The sequence below is a fragment of the Phyllobates terribilis genome, unplaced genomic scaffold (genome assembly GCF_046119375.1).
Source record: "Phyllobates terribilis strain yellow unplaced genomic scaffold, ASM4611937v1 Scaffold_5__5_contigs__length_657084704, whole genome shotgun sequence".
Lineage (NCBI taxonomy): Eukaryota > Metazoa > Chordata > Amphibia > Anura > Dendrobatidae > Phyllobates > Phyllobates terribilis.
Genome location: NW_027362765.1, coordinates 74,862,277 through 74,882,901, shown reverse-complemented (window position 1 = coordinate 74,882,901; position 20,625 = coordinate 74,862,277). Strand labels below are relative to the sequence as shown.

The following is a 20,625-nucleotide window of genomic DNA, read 5'->3' as shown; positions in this document are numbered from 1 at the left end:
TTCCCGGATCTTTACAAAGATTATGGCACAGGTGGTCGCATTTATCAGGAAAGGAAATGTCTGCATCGTCCCTTACCCGGACAATTTCCTCATCACGGCTCCTTCTGTTGCCATCCTCAAAGAACAACTCCAATCAGTCCTACATACCCTAAGATCCTTAGGCTGGATCATAAATCTGGAGAAATCAGATCTAACCCCATCAACCCAAAAAGTCTTCTTAGGAATTCTCTTAGATTCTCAAAATCAGAGGTCCTTGCTACCAACATCCAAGAAGTTAAATGTGAGATCAAGAATCCAGGTACTAAAGAACCAAAAGACAGTGTCCATAAGGTTTGCCATGTCGGTCCTGGGATCAATGACAGCTTGAATTCCGCACCATGTAAAGATATCTCTCGACTGGTGGCTGAACCCGGGAAATTTAACCAAGGGAATTTCTTGGATTCAACGCACGATTGCTTCTCTAACAATGGACGCCAGCAAAAGGGGTTACATCCCAGGAGGTCTTTCAAGGCATCTGGCCCGAGAAGATGGACGACCAATCTTCAAATTTCAGAGAACTAAGAACGGTAGAGGAAGCCCTGAGGGCAGCAGGTTCTATACCCCAGGGAACTTATGTCATTTATTCAGATAACATGACAACTGTGGCCCATCTTCGTCATCAGGAACCTACGAGAGGTCTCGGCAAAAATTTTCTTCTGGACAGAACATCATCTCCTGTCTCTATCAGCCCTTCATTTGAGAGGAGCTGACAATATTCAGGCTGACTTCCTGAGCAGGATGGATATAAATCTGGGAGAATGGAGCCTCAGTTCAAAAGTGTTCCAGCTAATAACCGTGATAGTGGGGTCACCCAGAGGTAGACCTGTTCGCGAGTCAGCAGAATACAAAGGTGGATCAATATTTCTCCATAGATCCCAGAGAGACTCATTCAAGGGTAGATGCATTTTCTCACCCATGGAACTTCAGGTTGGCCTACGCATTCCCTCCAATCCCATTACTACCGAGGACATTGCAAAAAAATCAGAATAGACAAGGTCAGGACCATTCTGATCACCCCTCTATGGCCAAAGAGAAGTTGGTTTGGGGCTCTGAACTTTCTAAACTCAGATGGTCCTCTTGTCCTGCCTCCAGACCACGACCTACTTCATCAGGGTCCAAAATTTCATCCGGCTCCCCACAGCTTATGCTTGGTAGCCTGGCTTCTGAAGCCCTAATCCTGAAAGCCAAAGGTCTCTCGGATGTTGTCATAGATACCCTACAAAAGAGCAGAAAGCAGGTCACTAATGCCATTTATCTAAAAATATGGAAGACTTTCTCTGTATGGTATAGATCTACTCCCATCGATCCATTTCATCCTGATATTGCCAGGATATTGGACTTTTTACAGGATGATCTATCTAATGGGTTAAAGCCTAGTACCCTGAAAGTCCAAATTTCTGCTCTAAGTTCAGGTTCATTACAGCAGTCTCTAGAATATGTCCAAGAAGGCCCATCGTGATTCCAATCTGGGACCTGAATATAGTTCTGAAGGGATTAAGTATCATACCCTTTGAACCTATGATCCAAACTCCATGGAGGAAAGATCAGAACCTTTTTTGTCCAATACTGGGGACCAAACAAAAGGAAGAAAGCCTCCAAGAGTTGTCAAGTAAACTGGATTAAAAAAATCACAGAGGCATATAAAAGTGAAGACCTACCTCCTCCTGTGTCGCTGAAAGCTCATTTCACCAGAGCCATGTGTGCCTCTTGGGCCAAAAGGGCCAGCGCTTCTATCGAGCAGATCTGCAGAGCTGCTACCTGGTCCTCGGTCCATACCTTTACCAACCATTACATATTAGATTTGATGTCTGTAAAAGATTTAGCCTTTGGCAGCAAAGTCCTCCAGGCTATAGTCCCTCCCTAACGATATTCTTTCTGTTGGTGCTGTCGTGGAGGGGATTAGAGAAAATAGAATTAGACTTACTGGTAATTCAGTTTCTAAGACCCTTCACGACAGCACGGGTAATTTCTCCCTTTATGAAACTTTATGTTAATTTAAATTCCTTAGTGTTAATAAATAAATCAAGCATTCGTACTGTGTGGTCCTTGGAAAAACACTGAGGAGGGAGGGAAGGGGAGGGCTATTTAACCTTTTGTTTCCTGTCCCTAATCAGGATGGGGAGGCAACCTCCTGTTGGTGCTGTTGTGGAGGGTCTTAGAAACCGAATTACCGGTAAGTCTAATTCTATTTTCATTTATCCCTTGTCTGTCTGGTTAGGGTAATCCTATACATTTCGGCCTCACACCTTCCTGGGTGGAGGAGGGAACAGATAAGGATAAGGCTGTGTGCCCATTATGCATTTTTTAAGCGTTTCCGCAGCGGCAATTCCGCTGCAGAAACGCTTAGAAAACGATTGGTAGAAGGTCTGCCATGTTCCCCAATGATAATCCGCATGTGCTGTGCACATGCTGCGGAAATTTTCGCTGCGGATTATCACTGCGGAAAAATCAGCAGCACTACCAATTATTTTGCGGAATCGCGGCTTTTTCACCGCATATCATCCGCATCACTTCACCTGTACATGCGGATAACATGCGGTTCAATGTGCGCATGGTACCCCGGTTTGGAGAAGAGGAGACTCTCCTCCGGACCCAGGTACCATAGTACCTGTAAAAAAAAGAATAAAATAAAAAATATACATTATACTTACCTTCTAATGGCCCCCGGTGTCCTTGTCCTAGCTTGCCGGCAGCTCGCGGTAGACTTAAAGGACCTGCCATGACGTCATTTAGTCATGTGACGGGTCATGCGACCGCCGACGTGACCCATCACGTGACTAAATGACGTCACCGCAGGTCCTTTAAGTCTACCGCGAGCTGCCAACAAGCTAGGACAAGGACAAGGTAAGTATAATATTTATTTTTTATTTTTTACCATTCTTTCGGTCACACTATATAAATCCATGCCGTTTGCATGGATTTATATAGTGTGACCAAGTTGTCAAGCACTTTCCAAGTGATGCTAAAATTGCTTGGAAAGCGCTTGACAACCCGCATGCGGAAATGCATGTGAAAAACGCTTCACTTCCGCTTGTCCCTGGCAGGAAAAACGCATGTAAAATCCGCATGCGTTTTTTCTGCCAGGGAGATGCAGAAACGCTCAGGAAAAATCTGGAGCATTTATGTATCGTGGGCACATAGCCTAAGACAGTAGCATAGCAAGGCACGTGACCCCGGTGTCTCCACCTTTCGGGGTGATCTGGGGGGTCAGGGATAGACCAGGGCGCCCCCTAGCTTGAGGGATAGGGAAGGATCCCCTTGCATCGGGAAATCGTGCAACAGTACCGTGACAACTCCATACAGTATAATGCACTCCCCAAAGTCCTGCTTACAATATTATGGCCACCACATTGTTTTCACGGATTAAAAAAAAAAATACAATACTCATCTCTATTCCTCATTCCCCCGCTGCTCTGGTCTCTGCAGCGAGGGTTCTGAAGCGCCGGACATCATCACGCCCACTGCACTGAGATGTCAGACGCAGAGGAAGAATGACGGAGAAGGGATCATCATCTGACGCTCCCTCCTCCATCATTGCTTGCAACTGTATCGGCATCGGAGTAATAAGCAAAAATAAATCAAGGAAATGGTAAACTCGGTGCAAGTGGATCCAGGAACATTCAGCCAGGGCAAGGAAAGGTTGTGATTTTTGGAAAGAGCCGTTTAAAGTCTGCACATCACTGTTGGTGCTTATCATTTCTAGTGGCCCCCAACTACAATTTTCCACAGTAAAACCACTAACTATAAAGGTGTTTATTCTTCTTCTTCCTCTAATAATGGAAAGGTGAAGGAAGAGAGCAAGAATTGAAGCAGAATGATCCCAGGAGACTGAATGTCACAGTGACTGCTGCAGTTGTAGGATAAACCATGCACTATGAAAGTGCAGATAGGTATTACTGTAGTGTGCTGGAAGCATGTGTTGCAGAGTAACTTGCTCCTGACTATCAGTTGTTCTCCACATTAGTCAGTCAGTGCCCTGTCTGACAGCATAACTCACATTAGGATAGGTCCCCAGCAAAGAAGATCACCTTGTCGTTGTCTGGCTGGGCATGAATGAATTGGCCAAATGCAATTAAAATATCATATATTTCATGTTTCATGTTATAGCATTAGAGTGCAACTTTATTTTATTGTGACCTGTGTATGGCTTCGGTCTGTGAGTACATTGTGTGCATGACATTTTAACTTTTCGCTCTTTCGTTAAGCATTCAGCGTGTTGGGTGTAATTGAACTAATTGGAGGTACGTTATGTGTTCAATCTGTAGCTTAGTGAAGGACGAGTGTGAGATTGATCTGTAAAGTGACGTGAACACCTTCACAAGGCGCCAGCAGAGGCTAAGTGAAGGCCTGACCATGACAGTGACTAGAATTTGATTGTGTGTTATACCGGGGGTAGAATGGGGCCTATGACTGGATGTAGTAATCATGTGAAGCCGGTAACAGCTCCGGAGATTTCTTACATGGGATGGATCTTTATGATGTTACATCATAATTTTCTTCCCATTCAGGTCCCTACAATATTGAATCCTCTCAGTGAAGATTTTCTATATAAAAGAAGTTTCCTGATTTACCCTACAAGTATGGATAGGGACAAGGACAAGATAGCGGAGAGGATATTACACCTCACCCTAGAGATCCTCTTCCGGCTTACTGGAGAGGTGAGAGATTCTGATGACTTCACATTACATCATTCTTATCTATGGGAATAACAGATGGACAGAACTGGAGAGGTGAGGACTCTGGAAATGTCTGTAGTGAGATTTATTAATGTGTCTCTCCATAACCAGGATTACACAGTAGTGAAGAAAACCTTTAGTGAGCGCTGTCAAACCCCTGTGTCTGAAAAAGGTGGAAGACCCCTGAGCCCAATCACAGGGCCTCCACCTCACCCCCTGATACATGAGGACATCAATGGTCAGAAGATGTTAGAACTCACTTACAAGATGATTGAGCTGCTGACTGGAGAGGTGACACTGCTGGGAATGCTGGGACATTATACAGTAAAGCTATGAAGGGATCGGGGTGATGACGGTATTATTGTGTGTGTCAGGTTCCTATAAGGTGTCAGGATGTCACCATCTATTTCTCCTTGGAGGAGTGGGAGTATATAGAAGGACACAAAGATCTGTACAAGGACGTCATAATGGAGGTTCCCCACTCCCTCACATCATCAGGTAATAGGCAGGACTAAATATACTCGGCCTATAATTATCTGTATGTGAAGAATGAAATCAATCCCTGTATGTGTTTCCTCTAGTTCTAACCAGTAAGAGGACCACACCAGAGAGATGTCCCCATCCTCTTCTTCCACAGGACTGTAAACAAGAAGATCCCGATGTTCCTCAGGATCATCAGGTAGATGGACAGAAGGTGTCATGAAATCTCCCCTATGATGTGTTGAAGCTGTGAAGGTCTTGTGATCAGCCTTGTTTTATCCACCAATATTATATGATGAATGGCCAATTTATTAGTGACATCTGCTCTTTACCAACTGGAGATTCAGCGTGTGGAAATTAGGCAGCAGCCCTTTCCATATGTAACTCATTAGACACATGACCAATGCGTGCAATATGCAATGAGCAGTTTTCAGAATGTGAAGATTAAGCAATCTGAATGACTTCACACAGTCATCACTGCTAGATTATGGGGTTTTTATGTACAATGATGTCAAGAGTATATTGAGAATAGTGTGATAAAAGAAAAACATCCAGTAATATTAGATCTTATGGATATCAGAAACTCCTCAACGAAGACATCAGGGCCCGACTCCTCAGTTCTTGCCTGGAGGTGTAGGCCGCTTCCTTCCTTCAGACCCCGTCCTACTATTGGAGCCGCCTCTCGTCCTATGTCACTGCTCCGTCTTTTGCTGGGTGAGGTTGTATTCAGCTCACCATTCCATTTCTCTATCTCTTCCACCCATTTTCTTGAGTCACACCTTACTGGGCAGGCCTTTTCCTTCAACTTCATTTTACTGCAGTGACTTCTCTTCACTGTAAGGTGGCACTTACAGTCCTGATGCTCCATCCGGTAGCCGTAACCTCTGGTGGAGAGCTTAACAGTTCTTTGTGCCCTTTTTTCCTTCTAAGCCCATGATGGTCGAGACTAGAGATGAGCAAACCTTTCAAGATTCGATTCAGTTCAGATTGACGAATTTCCCAATATTCGCCGAACAGTTCGTTGAACATATCCGAATCCCATTGGATTCAATGGGAGGCAAAACCAAACACATAAACACCTTCATAGGGGCCCAAAAGCTGCCAAAACAGCTCAAATTAGGGGCAGACATCGGGAAAAGAGGCATCAATTGACCCACAGTACAAATTTTATAATGGCACAGCAGCAGTCAGCCATGTGCCATTCATGAGGTATCAGGGTCAGGGCCAGCATTTAAAGCTTTGAATTGAACTTCAAAGTAAGACTAGGTGGGTGAGGGATCTGTCTATGCCTGCTGTGCTGGAAGCTCTGATACCTCATGCAACAGCTCAAACAGTTTTTTTGCTCAGCCACACTCAGGTGGCACAAACATCAGTTTCATAGACTACTATTGGTAGAAAAATTTTAAGGATAGTAACACAGGTAGTTGACTGAAAGTAAGTGCTGGCCTGCTGGTCTAGAAGCCCTACTGCTACACGCAGCACACATGAAGGAGGCCCTGAGTCTCCACATTTCAAAAAATTGCCGTACACCATCAAAGTGGAATCAATTTCACCAGAGTAGAAATAGTATAATGGGGACTGACACCCCTTCCACTACAGGAAACACACCAGATGTAGACCCAACCAGGAGTCTCCACATGTCAAAAAATTATTGATAACATCAGCAGCAGTAGCAACAGCAGACACAGAAGCCACGACAAATATGTAACAGGCTGCAATAACGCGAGATCAATGCAGCACACTAAAAATTACACCATCGCCTAGTCTGCACAGTCTGCGATTGGGTGGCAAAAGTCCTTGGAGATCCATTACTTGTTCATCTTGATGAAATATGTCCGTCTACAATTTCAGGGGACAGCCGGATACGCTTATCCATCAGGACACCACCAGCAGCGCTGAAGACACATTCTGAGGGAACGCTGGTTGCCGGGCATGACAAAACCTCCAAGCCGTAACAGGCGAGCTTAGGCCAGTCTTCCATTTTTGAAGACCAAATTGCAAAAGGGTCCACACCCTCCCTGATGGCATTGATATTGAGCGCGAGATACTCCTGTACTATCCTCTCCAGTTGTTCACTACGTGTCAGACTTGTACTCTGTTGTGCTGGTGCACAGGCTGGTCTAAAAAATATGTGAAACTACTCACAGAAATTGATTTTGCCACTTACACTGCTGCTGCTAATGTTTTTGCGTTGACTAATTGACGTTACCGGGGTTGGAAGTCTACAACTGCGATGTTGCCCACTGTTTGCCTCACTGCTGTCTTGGATAAAACCACTCATAAGGTTGTCTACAAGTGTGTTTCGATACTCCAGCATGTGCGCATCTCTTTCTAGGGCGGGAAGCATCTGGCAAAATTTACTCTTATAACGAGGATCTAACAGAGTGGCAACCCAGTAGTCAGCACAATTTCGAATCCTAACAATACGGGGATCATGTTGCAGATAGTGCAGCAAGAAGGTGCTCATTTGTCGGGCTCTTCCATGAGGTCCAAGCCCATGGTGTGTTGGTGGCGGAATAACGCTGAATAACTTCCTCCGTTCCCTCCGGCCAACCACGGACAACAGAGAGGGGATCATTATCCTCTTCATCTCCTGACTGTTGCACGCCCTACCAGCTCTTCCGCTTCATCCTCCTCCATTTGTTCCTCGGCTCCTGCAACTTCACTAACAGTTTCTCTGCAGGGCTGACCCTCTGTAGCTCTCTCCTGCCCAGCTGCAGGGCTGACCCTCTGTAACTCTCCCCTGCCCAGCTGCAGGACTGACCCTCTGTAACTCTGTCAATCTGTCCAATCAGCTGTTAGCTATGCAGGGTTGGGGCAAAAGGGAATTTCCAATGAGCTCCTCTTTCCTCTGACTGAGGGAAGCGCTCAGTTGAAAAATAAACTTGACAGTAGGGAGGGCAGCTGTCACCGCTCTCTGCCTGCTCCTTGGTCTTTTACACCTAGCACTGTAACAGGACACATACCCTATTAGTGTCCCTATTAGTCTACTGTTTATACAGTGAACCCCCCCCACCACAGCTGCAGGGCTGACCCTCTGTAGCTCTCTCCTGCCCAGCTGCAGGGCTGACCCGCTGTAGCTCTCCCCTGACTAGTTGCAGGGCTGACCCTCTGTAACTATCCCCTGCCCAGCTGCAGGGCTGACCCTCTGTAACTCTCCCTTGCCCAGCTGCAGGGCTGACCCTCTGTAACTCTCCCCTGCCCAGCTGCAGGGCTGACCCTCTGTAGCTCTCTCCTGCCCAGCTGCAGGGCTAACCATCTGTAACTCTCTCCTGCCCAGCTGCAGGGCTAACCATCTGTAACTCTCTCCTGCCCACCTGCAGGGCTGACCCTCTGTAACTCTCCCCTGCCCAGCTGCAGGGCTGACCCTCTGTAGCTCTCCCCTGCCCAGCTGCAGGGCTAACCATCTGTAACTCTCTCCTGCCCAGCTGCAGGGCTGACCCTCTGTAACTCTCTCCTGCCCACCTGCAGGGCTGACCCTCTGTAACTCTCCCCTGCCCAGCTGCAGGGCTGACCCTCTGTAACTCTCCCCTGCCCAGCTGCAGGGCTGACCCTCTGTAACTCTCCCCTGCCCAGCTGCAGGGCTGACCCTATGTAAGTCTCACCTGCCTAGTTGCAGGGCTGACCCTCTGTAACTCTCTCCTGCCCTGTTGCAGGGCTGACCCTCTGTAACTCTCCCCTGCCCAGCTGCAGGGCTGACCCTCTGTAACTCTCCCAGCTCTAGGGCTGACCCTCTGTAACTCTCCCCTGCCCAGCTGCAGGGCTGACCCTCTGTAAGTCTCACCTGCCTAGGTGCAGGGCTAACCCTCTGTAGTTCTCCCCTACCCAGCTGCAGGGCTGACCCTCTGTAATTCTCCCCTGCCCAGCTGCAGGGCTGACCCTCTGTAACTCTCTCCTGCCCTGTTGCAGGGCTGACCCTCTGTAACTCTCCCCTGCCCAGCTGCAGGGCTGACCCTCTGTAACTCTCCCCTGCCCAGCTGCAGGGCTGACCCTCTGTAACGCTCCCCTGCCCAGCTGCAGGGCTGACCCTCTGTAACTTTCCCCTGCCCAGCTGCAGGGCTGACCCTCTGTAACTCTCCTATGCCCAGCTGCAGGACTGACCCTCTGTAACTCTCCCCTTCACAGCTGCAGAGCTGACCCTCTGTAACTCTCCCCTGCCCAGCTGCAGGGCTGACCCTCTGTAACTCTCCCCTGCCCAGCTGCAGGGCTGACCCTCTGTAACTCTCCCCTGCCCAGCTGCAGGGCTGACCCTCTGTAACTCTCCCCTGCCCAGCTGCAGGGCTGACCCTCTGTAACTCTCCCCTGCCCAGCTGCAGGGCTGACCCTCTGTAACTCTCCCCTGCCCAGCTGCAGGGCTGACCCTCTGTAACTCTCCCCTTCACAGCTGCAGGGCTGACCCTCTGTAACTCTCTCCTGCCCAGCTGCAGGGCTGACCATCTGTAACTCTCGCCTGCCCAGCTGCAGGGCTGACCCTCTGTAACTCTCCCCTGCCCAGCTGCTGGGCTGTCCCTCTGTAACTCTCTCCTACCCAGCTGCAGGCTGACCCTCTGTAACGCTGTCAATCTGTCCAATCAGCTGTTACCTATGCATGGTTTGGACAAAAGGGAATTTCCAATGGGCTCCTCTTTCCTCTGACTGAGGGAAGCGCTCAGTTGAAAAAGAGACTGGACAGTAGGGAGGGCGGCTGTCACCCCTCTCTGCTCCTTGGTCTTTTACACCTAGCACTGTAACAGGACACATACCCTGTCCTCTTCACACACTGCCCTACCTCTGCCATACAGCCTCCATTGTATCCCCCACAGCTCCAGTGCCTGACATGGCCCCGCCCACACCTCTCTGTGATCTTCGGGGGTCTGCACTGCCCAGCAAGGAGAGATCCAACAGCAATGGAGAAGATGTGATAGGGAGGGAAAAACAGCACAAGAGATTGATAAGGAGACAGAATGAGTGATCCAGGATTATAGGTGGGACATAATTCCTTTCTATCTGCGGACCACTGGTATAACCAGGCAGCTGGTACACCAGTGGCCCCGACATTTGCGAATACATTTTTGTGGTATTTTGAAAGTTGACCATGTGACCATGGAATAAAAAAAGCACAAAATAATGCACCTGTGGTGAGTGCCACTAATTTTTCTTCTACTTTTGTAATTTTTGAAGATTGTATTGCTGCACAGTTGAGCACCATCACGTCTGACATTCTCTTTTAACCAGCATTGTATACTGCAGTATTTTATACTTGCCGCAATTCTGGTTTGCAGATCTTTTGACTTGAATTTAAAGCTAATCACGGACACTAGATGTTGTCTGGATCGTCTCTGGTTGTGGAGACTGCTGGTTATAATTAGGAGCCGACAGTTTGGATTTTACAGAAAACCTGCAGCTATGTGATAACTACTGCTGCATTGTCATTTTTGATCATCTTGTTAAATGATCTTTTCTGTTCTTCGAAATCATTCCATGCAACGTCTCCATCTGTCTTGACTTTTACAATTTTTGTTTTAGGGTAAAGATCTGACTCCCATTGATACTACAGAGACCTATGTGAAGGGTGATGAGCAGTGTAAAGAGGAGATTCCTACAGATGACCGCACAGGTGAGTAGTGACTGAGGTTGGGTTTGGAGCAGTGTTATCATAAGATACCTCGTCTCTCATTCAACAATCAGTAATCCTGAATTATTGCCTATTAAGTGGGTCTTCAAGGAATAATGCCACTTCTTCGAAGGTGCCAAACATAAAGTCACTTAACCCTAAGCAAGCTAGACAGTTTTTTTTCTTTCCAAGATTTGATTTTGTTGTGACTTTTAGACCTGAGACTAAGAATATAAAAGCCGATGTGTTTTCCTGGGGTTTCTGTCCATCTCATCCAGCTGCCTAAGTACCAATTCCTTTTCTTGCCATAGTTGTGTCTTCTGTGATACCTAGATCTTGTAGAGGACATCTACAAATCCCAAGAGTTAGCCCCTCATAATGTTCCCACCCATAAAATGTTTGTTCCTCCTGAGTTCCATCTGCGAGTCTTACAGGGATCCCATAAATCAATTCTCATAGGTCACCCTGGGAATAATAATACTGTTCAACTTTTGGCCATATATTTTTGGTAGCAAACTATAGGTTGAGATTGTAAGAAATATGTGCTCGCTTGTGAAATTTGTGACTGAGCCAAAATGCCTCATACCCATTCCGCCAGACTCCTCTAGCCCTTGCCCACTCCAAAAAATCCTTAGACCCAACTCTCCATAGGCTTCATTACTCATTGACCACCTCTACTCATAAGGGAATACTGTTATTTAGGTAGTTGTGGACAGATTTATCAGTGTCATTTTGTTCCTTTGCTTGTGTTGCTTAACTCTCAAACCTTAAAGGGGTTGTCTACTACTAGGACAACATCTTCTCGAACTCCATGCTTGGCACCAATAACATAAAAACACTGATACTCACCTCTCGTGCTGGCATTGTTCCACCAATGTCTGCACTCACGTTCCCGGGGCTGTCCTGAAGTTATGACATGTGAGCTATGCGCCCAAAAAGCTCTGGTTTCACTGTCCCCGCCTTTAGACAAAGCAAACATCAGGAGGAAGTCATAGAGCAGCCGCAGCCCTGGCAGCACCTACTAAACGCAGAAAAACTCGAAACAAGCAACGGCAACCCTGGCACATGCTGCAAATATTTTTTCTCCAGCAGTGCTTAAGGTGTGCCGAGTGTCAGTGGAGAAAATCACTTTCACCAGAAGACTTCATTCATGATAAATTCATGCTCAAAACTTTTAACTCTCCTCTCCATAATCCAAACAAGGCTACTTCACCACGCTCATCACATCACTATCCAACAATCCAAAACAACTCTTCGAAACTTTCCACACCCTCCTGAGCCTTAAAGTACAGGGCCCTGTCACCAACCACAGAACTATCAATCTGACCACATATTTCCAAGAAAAAAATCAACCATATCCATCAAGACATTTTCGCACAATCCCCTCACAGCTTGGATCTCCTTCCCTACAGCACCTCAAGTTCACCGTCTACCTTTGATCTTGTCAGAGAAGAACAATTTACCAGGCTTCTCACTTTTTTCGCCCCTGACTCCGCACCAATAATCCTTTTCCCTCACATCTGCTTCAGTCCCTCTTCCGACTGTCACTTCCTACCTAACTAAAATATTTAACCTCTCTCTTTCTTAAGAGATACTTTCCTTCCTCATTCAAACACGCCAGCATAAACCCTTAACTTAAAAAAACATCCCTCCACCGAAACTGCACTGCTAATTACAGACCAGCCTCTAATCTCCTCTTCATCTTCAAACTCCTGGAATACTTGGTACATTCTTGTCTAATCCACTATCTCTCATTTACTTTTTTCTTGACCATTTACAAACCAGTTTCCATTCTTTACACTATACTGAAACTGCCCTTACTAATGTCTCTAACTATTTATTAACAGCCAAATCCAATGGTCACTACTCCCAGCTGATTATCTTGGGTTTCTCTGCAGCATTTGACACTGTGGACCATCAGCACCTCACCACTATGCAGTGCTCTACTGGCCTCACAGACACCGTTCTCACTTGGTTCTCCTCCTACCTTTCTGACCACTCCTTTACTGTATAATTTGCTGGCTCTTCTTCTTCTTCTAAGCTTCCACTTACTGTTGTGGTTCCTCGAGGTTTGATCCTATGCCCTTTCCTCTTCTCTCTATACACCGCCTCTTTTGGAAAAACTATCTGCAGATTTGGTTTCCATTTGTGATGTTGCTGCTTTCTGACAACCCAGGACCAGGGGCTCCTACCCTGTCCCTAACACTAGCGATGCCCTATCTATCCCTGTTCTCCCAGGTTATTTCAGATGGCAAAGATGCTTGGGCCACGTACCTTGCTGTTCTCCTGAATCAATCCTTATATGTCCCCTCCCCCACCCAGGGAAGTGGGGAGGAATAGTGTATGTATATACACAAACCAGATAAACAAGGAAAGACGTACAGGGACAAATGAAGATAGCAAACATACAAAATATTCACTCACAGTCAACAGCGGGAAAAACCAAATGGATTTTCGAAGGTAAACAAAAATAGATGAGGATGCGACTATGCACACAACCAAAACTCCAATCGTAAAAGGACATCTCCTCCAGGCACAAGACGCTCAGGCCAGGGTCTACAACCAGTCAATCAGAATGAGTCCTTGTGCTAATTCCTACTATGGAGAGCAAATTCTTGGCCAAAGGGCAAGGGCCATATGAGGTGGTGGAGAAGCTTGGTGATATGAACTATAAGATTCATCAACCAGGAAGACTGAAACCATATCAGATCTACCATGTCAACCTCATCAAACCATGGCAAGGCAGAGAGCCGGCTGAAACTCTGTGCTTGCTGGGCAAGCCAGAAGGCGAGGTTGGAGGTGTCACCATAGCGGAGATGCTGTCGAAGGCTCAAAAGCAGCAGTGAAGGGAGTTGCTCCAGAAGAACAGGGACCTGTTCTCAGAATTGCCAGGGTGCACAAAGGTCGTAGAACACGAAGCTCTGATAGCCACATGTGTGCGTAAACGTGAAGCCCTATCGAATTCCGGAGGCCCGACGAACAGTGATCTCCAAGGAGGTGGAGCGTATGTTGAAACTCGGGGTCATTGAGGAATCCAAGAGCGGTTGGTCGAACCCGATTGTCCTGGTCCCAAAGCCCGATGGAGACCTCATTCAACTTCCGATAGTCGTTGCAGAACCTTCATTCACCAAGTTCGACGCATATCCCATGTCACGTGTCTATGAGCTGATCGAGAGACTTGGGCCAGCAAGGTACATAACCACCTTGGATTTGACGAAGGGATATTGGCAGATCCCCATGGCACAGGGAGCCAAGGAGAAAGACTGCGTTTTCTAAGCCGGACAGATGCTTCCAGCATGTCTGGATGCTGTTTGGACTGCAGGGGGCCCCTGCAACCTTCCAGAGAGCTATGGATCGAATCCTTGCACCCCATAAGAAATACGCCGCGGCATACTTGGACGATATTGTTATCTTCAGCCCGGACTGGGAGAGTCATCTGGAAAAGGTCCAGGCGGTGTTTGATGCTCTAATCAAGGCGGGGATTTTCAATAAACCCAAAGAAATATGCCATGGGGAAAGAAGAAGCCAAATACCTGGGTTATGTAGTGGGTAGAGGCGAGATCAAACCCCAAATCAGTAAAGTGGAGGCAATCCAAACCTGGCCGAGACAGCTGTCAAAAAAGCAGGTTAGAGCCTTCCTGGCGATCTTGGGATACTACAGATGGTTCATCCCAAACTTCGTCATCATGGCCATACCCCTGACTGACCTCCTTAAGGTGACGAAATCAGCAATGGCCAAATGGTCTGGAGAGGCAGAGACGGCCTTTCAAAAAATGAAAGAGGCTCTGTGTAAGCAACCGGTCCTGGTGGTCCCCGACTTTAAGAGAGTTTATACTCCAAACGGATGCCTCAGATATCGGTTTAGGAGCAGTCCTTTCCCAGGAGATACACGGGGAGGAGCACCCTGTTCTCTACCTGAGTAGGAAGCTGTCCTCATGTGAGAGGAATTATTCAGTCATAGAGAAGGAGTGCTTGGCTATGAAGTGTGCAGTGGACACATTCCGGTACTATCTGGTAGGACCTAAGTTTAGATTGGTATCCAACCATGCCTCACTCAGATGGTTGAGGGAAACAAAGGGTAAAAATGCTGGTTCTTAGCCCTACAAGATTTCAACTTCCATGTAGAGCATAGAGCAGGGAAGCTACATGGTAATGGCAATGCCCTATCGATAATCCTCTGTCTGGTAGTAGAAAGTGCCAAGCGCCACGGCTTTAGGCAGTGGGGAGAGGTATGTAAGGTGGCTAATGGTCGCATAGTCGATGGGAGGTATGTGTCACAGAGATGACTGTTCTCTGTGATGTAATGTTTCTCTAGTGCTTGTAAACACTAAGAGGTTCATTTGGTGCACCTGGGACCGGGTTACGGGTAGCTGAGAGAGTTGGGCGGGTCTAGCTACCCACATACCTCACCTCTGGGTGTGGTTATCAGCCTATAAAATGGAGGCCGTTGTTTGGCACATGGTCTGTGTGTCTGGAGGGAGAAGGCCTCCTGTGTGTGGTTGTCTCCAGGCTGAGCTTTACTGGATGCCTACTAGAGTGTGTAACTACAGCGCTGGCTGACCAGAGTCTTTGCTCAAAGAACTGCTTTTCTTTCTTTTTACCTGCACTGAAGGCTGTTTGCATTTTGCTTTTTGACCGGTTTATGAAGCCAATAAACCGTTATGGACATTTAAAGGAACATGCCTCCTGTTTGCCTCTCATCGCACCTGAGTGAGTACCATCCCTACACCTCATTCCACTAATCTAACTCTTTGCTGTTCCCCCTTTCTAAAATTTTCTTAGAATCTGGTCCTTCCTAATCATCTGTTTCTACATCCTCCATGCACCCAGTAGCATTTGGTAACTGTACAGATACCGACTGATGATGACTCATGCTGCTTTATCTCATAACCCCTACTTATTAAAAAGTGCTTGTCATGTAAGGTCTAGCTATCATTATATCTATTGTTTACTCCTATTTCCTTATAATTAGTAGCTTGTACTTCTCCTGTAACTGTTGAACTATGTGTAACTTTGTAATGTCTTTGTATATTTTCCCATTTAATTGTAAAGTGCTTTGAAATATGTTGGCGCCATATAAACAAAAATATATGTTCGCCTGTTCACCCTTTCAGTAATTCTCCTTTTCCTGTCTTGGTCAGGGGTGGTCTTAAGTACGTGGTACAAAAGATCCTTGACTCTTGGTTTGTGAGAAGATCTCTTTAATACCTTTTTCATTGGAAGGGTTATGGACCAGAGGAAAGATCATAAGTGTTAGCTAACATTAATGCCAACAACCTAATCAAAAGATTCCTCTGATCCTTTCCAGATCAGCTTGGCCCTAAGGGTCCAGGGTTAGATCTGGGCTCTTCAGACAATATCTAAACCTGTGCATGAGCTGCCTCCGGCAGCCATTTTCCTGAAGCCCACGGCTAGGAAATCAATATGCAGGTTCAACATGCAATTCTATAAACATGCATAAATACAGTATCTGTATTATTTTGTATGTGTGTGTGTGTATATACAGGGTGTAATACTAAGTATATCCTCTTATTTTTTTATATTTTGGGGCATGGCTTAATTAGGGGTGTTGCAAATTTTGAGCGTCTGTGAATTTTGGTCCAGTTGTCTAGAAAACATGTAATAGTAGATTGACAACCCTGAACTTCTGTCAGTGTTTGCTCTCTGCTGTATGGTGTTGGTGGGGCCTCAGGCTATTGAAGCTCCTGAAATCCTGCTGTCCACTGCAGGTTATAATCTGATTTGCTTCTGTGAAACTTGTGCCTTGCTATTCTCCCAGTGGACGTTCCTGATGTTTTACCTCAGCTCGCTTTTTTACTTTTCTTTTTTTTACAATTTTGTCATTATATCAACCTCCTGGTTCTGACCTGGTTACCCGACCATCCTCTTGCCTCTTATTTACTCCTCCGGATAGCAGCTCTTCCAAGTAAGCAATCCAGGTGACCCAATTGTAAGAGCAGATCCCTGTACAGGGGTTAAGAGGTGAAGGCCATAGTTCCTCTGGAATGTGCAAGACAAGTCTATCTAGGGTGCCTTTTTGAGCCTGCAACCTCTGACAGACATAACAATGTGTACATGACCAGTCTGTGCTCCTCCAATGGTTTTTTCCTCCATGCTAGAGTGCTTGTATCTGTTAGAAAGTGGACAGTTGCCAGCTAGGAAAGTTGCCAGATCATGAACACTGCAAGATCTGGCAACTTTGTGTGTCAGTGCAGAACTGACAGTTTGTGTAGCATAGGAATGCTCCTGCATCCCTATACTATACAAGCGAGCAGCCTGCAATTATTGAAAGTCGCAAAATGGGACAAAGTGTAAAAGTAAAAAAAGAAGTGAAAAAAAATTGTAAAAATATTTATAAAAAGAATAAAAATATATTGTACCCATAAATTAAATATTTTTATGAAAAAAGCACATTTTTGGTATCGGAACGGACCTGACCTATAAAACTGTCCTATTAGTTAACCCCTCCAGTGACCACCGTAAAAAAAATAAATAAAAAAAGAGGCTGAAAAGTATGCTTTATCATGATTCCACCGAACAAAAAGTGGAATAAAACTCGATCAAAAAGACGAATGTAAATAAAAAATGGTACCTCTGAAAAAATCATCTTATCTGGCAAAATACAAGCCACCATATATCTCCCATCAATGGAAAAATAAAAAAGTAAAAAGTTATAGCTCTCAGAATAAAGTAATAATTTTTTTTTCTATAAAAATTTTTTGTGTAAAAGCACCAAAACATAAAAAATTGCTATAAATGTAGTACCACTGTAATCATACTGACCCAAAGAATACACCTGGCTTATCAATTTTACCACAAGCGTAACGATATTAAAAAAACAACAACTCCTGAATTGCTGGTTTTTGTTCATTCTGCTTCCTAAAAATCGGAATAGAAAGCAATCAAAAATGTTACCAATAAAAATGTGAAGTCGTACCACAAAAAACAAGCCCTCACATGACTGTGCCTGCCGAAATATGGCAAAAATAATAGCTCTCGTAATATGGCGATGCAAAAACTAGTTTTTGCAATAAAAAGACTGTGTGTGACAGCAAACAAAAACCGGACATAAATCTGGTATCGCTGTAATTGTACCAACCCGAAGAATAAAGTTGCTTAATCAATTATACCGCACAAGGAAAGATTTAAAAAATAAATAAAACCAATTCTTCACCTGCTGTTGATTTGTTCATTCTGCCTCTCAAAGATCGCAGTATGGCTCTGCTCACATTTATTCTGCGCTCTGTGCTTACACCGGGGTTTCCATGTATATCTCTGAAATATGTGGTTCAGACAGAACCCCCGGCGGAAGATTCCCTATAATGAGGCAGATGGAGGCACTGTGAATGCCGTCAGGCCTATGATCCGGCGGTGTCCGGCTTTTTATTAGGAATGCATAAAAGTGCTGTCGCCCACAGTTTTGTGCACTTCTGAAAAGGACACCACTGAACAGAGGCCAGATGGAGTGCAGAGTAATTTTGCTGCCTCATTATAGTGAATGGATCTCAGGGTTCATCTGAATCATGTCACTCGGAGATTTAGATGGAAACACATGATATAAGTGGTCAGCGTAAAGCGCAGGATAATTGTGATCCAAAATGTTATGTATAATATTCCCAACAAAAGCTTCAATTCACTCCAGAAAAAAAAGCAAGTCCCCCACTCAGACCGGTATCTGATATCAAAAAGATAGGGGCTTCCACGTGACTGGTAGCACAAAGGCTCTGGAAAAGTGTTATGGCTCATTGCCCCCCCCCCCCCAACAGAAATTGAGCAGAATCTGCACTCTCAAATCTCAATGCCCCCTTGCCTCTGAACTCTAGTGTGTGCCTAAACTGCAGTTAGCGTCCACATATTTGGCATTTTTGTAGCGATGAAAGCCTGCCTAATTTATAGATGTGTGTCTCCAGAAGTACAAGTTGGGCACAATGTACAGGCACAACAATGTACTGGTCACTACAACGCAATTTGCAATTTTCACTCAGCAACATCTGCTGCTTGTCTCTAGAAAAGACGCATGGAATCAAAATAGTGACTACTTCTGAATATAAATTCTTAAAGGGGTATAATTTTTAAAATGGGGTCACTTGAGTTGGGATTTGGCTATTCTAGCACTTAGGGGCTCTGTATATGGAGTCCACATACTATTCTAGAAAAATCTGCGCTTCAGGAGGCAAATAGCGCTCCGTCCCTCCCAAGTCTCGCCGTATTGCTAAGCAGTACTGTACAGCCACATATGGGGTATTTCTACATTCAGCAGAAATTGTGGGACACATTTTGGTGCCATCTATACCCATTTCCCTGTGTGAAAATGTAAAATCTGGGGCTAAAACAAAATTTTGTTGTTAAAAATGTAATTATTTTTTTTCTTCACTGCCCAATGGTATAAAATTCTGTGATCCACCTGTGGTGTCAATATGCTGACTGCACCCTTAGATTGAGAGGTTTAGTTTGTAAAATGGGGTTTTTATGGGAGGTCTGCTGTTCTGGCACCTCAGGGGCTCTGCCAATGTGACATGGCACCCTCAAACCAGTCCAGCAAAATCTGAACTCCAATATGGTGCTCCTTCCCTTCTGACCTTTGCACTGTGCATCAAAAGTAGTTTTCGACCACATATGGGGTATCGGCGTACATAGGAAAAATTGCACAACAAATTTTGGGGTCCATTTTCTCCTGCTATCCTTGTGAAAATGAAAAAAATTGGGGCTAAAACAACATTTTTGGGGGAAAAATATATATTTTTTCATTTTCACAGATCCACGTTGTAATATTATTTTTAAGCACCTGTGTAGTGAGCACCTTGAACCCACATCTAAATAAATTCCTTGAGGGATCTAGGTTCCAAACTGGGGGTCACTTGTGGGGGTTTTCCACTGTTTAGGCACATTAGGGGCTCTCCAAACGCGATATGACACTCGCCGACCATTCCATCAAAGTCTGCTTTCGAAAATGTCACTCCTTCCTTTCTGAGCCCTGCCGTGTGCCCAAACAATAGTTTTTCCCCATATGGGGTATCTGCGTGCTCAGGAGAAATTGCACAACAAATTTTAGAGTCCATTTTCTCCTGTTACTCCTTTTGAATATAAAAAAAATTTAGGGCTAAAAAATATTTTTGTGGGAAAAATGGAATTTTCTTATTTTCACGGCTCCATGTTCTAAACTTCTGTGAAGCACTTGGGGGTTCAAGGTGCTCACCAAACATCTAGATAAGTTCCCTGATGGGTCTAGTTTCCAAAATGGTGTCACTTGTGGGGGGTTTCCACTGTTTAGGCACATCAGGGGCTCTCCAAATGCGATATGGCATCCGCTAATTATTCAAGCAAATTTTACATTCAAAAAGTCAAATAGCGCTCCTTTCCTTCCGAGGTATACCGTGCGCCCTAAGGCCAGTCTCACACGTCCGGATATTTCCGGTACCGGAAAAACCCGAACCGGAGATATTGTGTCCGTGTGCACCTGTGTGGCACATGTGTGCCGCATCAGGAGCACACGTATCGGACATTGGGAATCAGCGATACATTTAGCGCTGTTCCCAAGCTCCGGGTGCTGAGCACTGCCCTCATCATCGTCCCCTGCGATCAGCACCAGCAAGGACAATGTTGAGAGTAGTAGTCTGCAGTGTCCACCTGTAAAAATAAGGCTCCTCGGCGTGACCAGTCGCATGGATTACAGTGGAAGACACTTGGGACAGGTGAGTTTATGGATTTTTAAATTTCATTCTTATTTTTACAGGTGGACACTGCGGGAGCAGAATACTACTCTCATCATTAACCCCTGCTGATGCTGATCACTGCACCGGCAGGGGACTATGATGAGGGCAGCGTTCAGCACCCGGC

The 20,625-nt window shown here is 45.6% G+C and overlaps 1 protein-coding gene across 2 annotated transcripts in view; it reads left to right on the top strand.

Annotated features, from left to right (window-relative positions):
- Positions 1-20,625, top strand: part of LOC141272052 (uncharacterized) — a 32,163-nt gene that overhangs the window by 6,317 nt on the left and 5,221 nt on the right. For both annotated transcript variants that reach the window (XM_073682344.1, XM_073682345.1), the window contains exons 2-6: positions 4,548-4,697; positions 4,827-5,006; positions 5,090-5,213; positions 5,297-5,394; positions 10,701-10,791. In XM_073682344.1, the coding sequence (XP_073538445.1) occupies positions 4,620-4,697; positions 4,827-5,006; positions 5,090-5,213; positions 5,297-5,394; positions 10,701-10,791 (571 nt within the window). In that variant the 5' untranslated portion in view covers positions 4,548-4,619. The remainder of the gene's footprint in view (positions 1-4,547; positions 4,698-4,826; positions 5,007-5,089; positions 5,214-5,296; positions 5,395-10,700; positions 10,792-20,625) is intronic.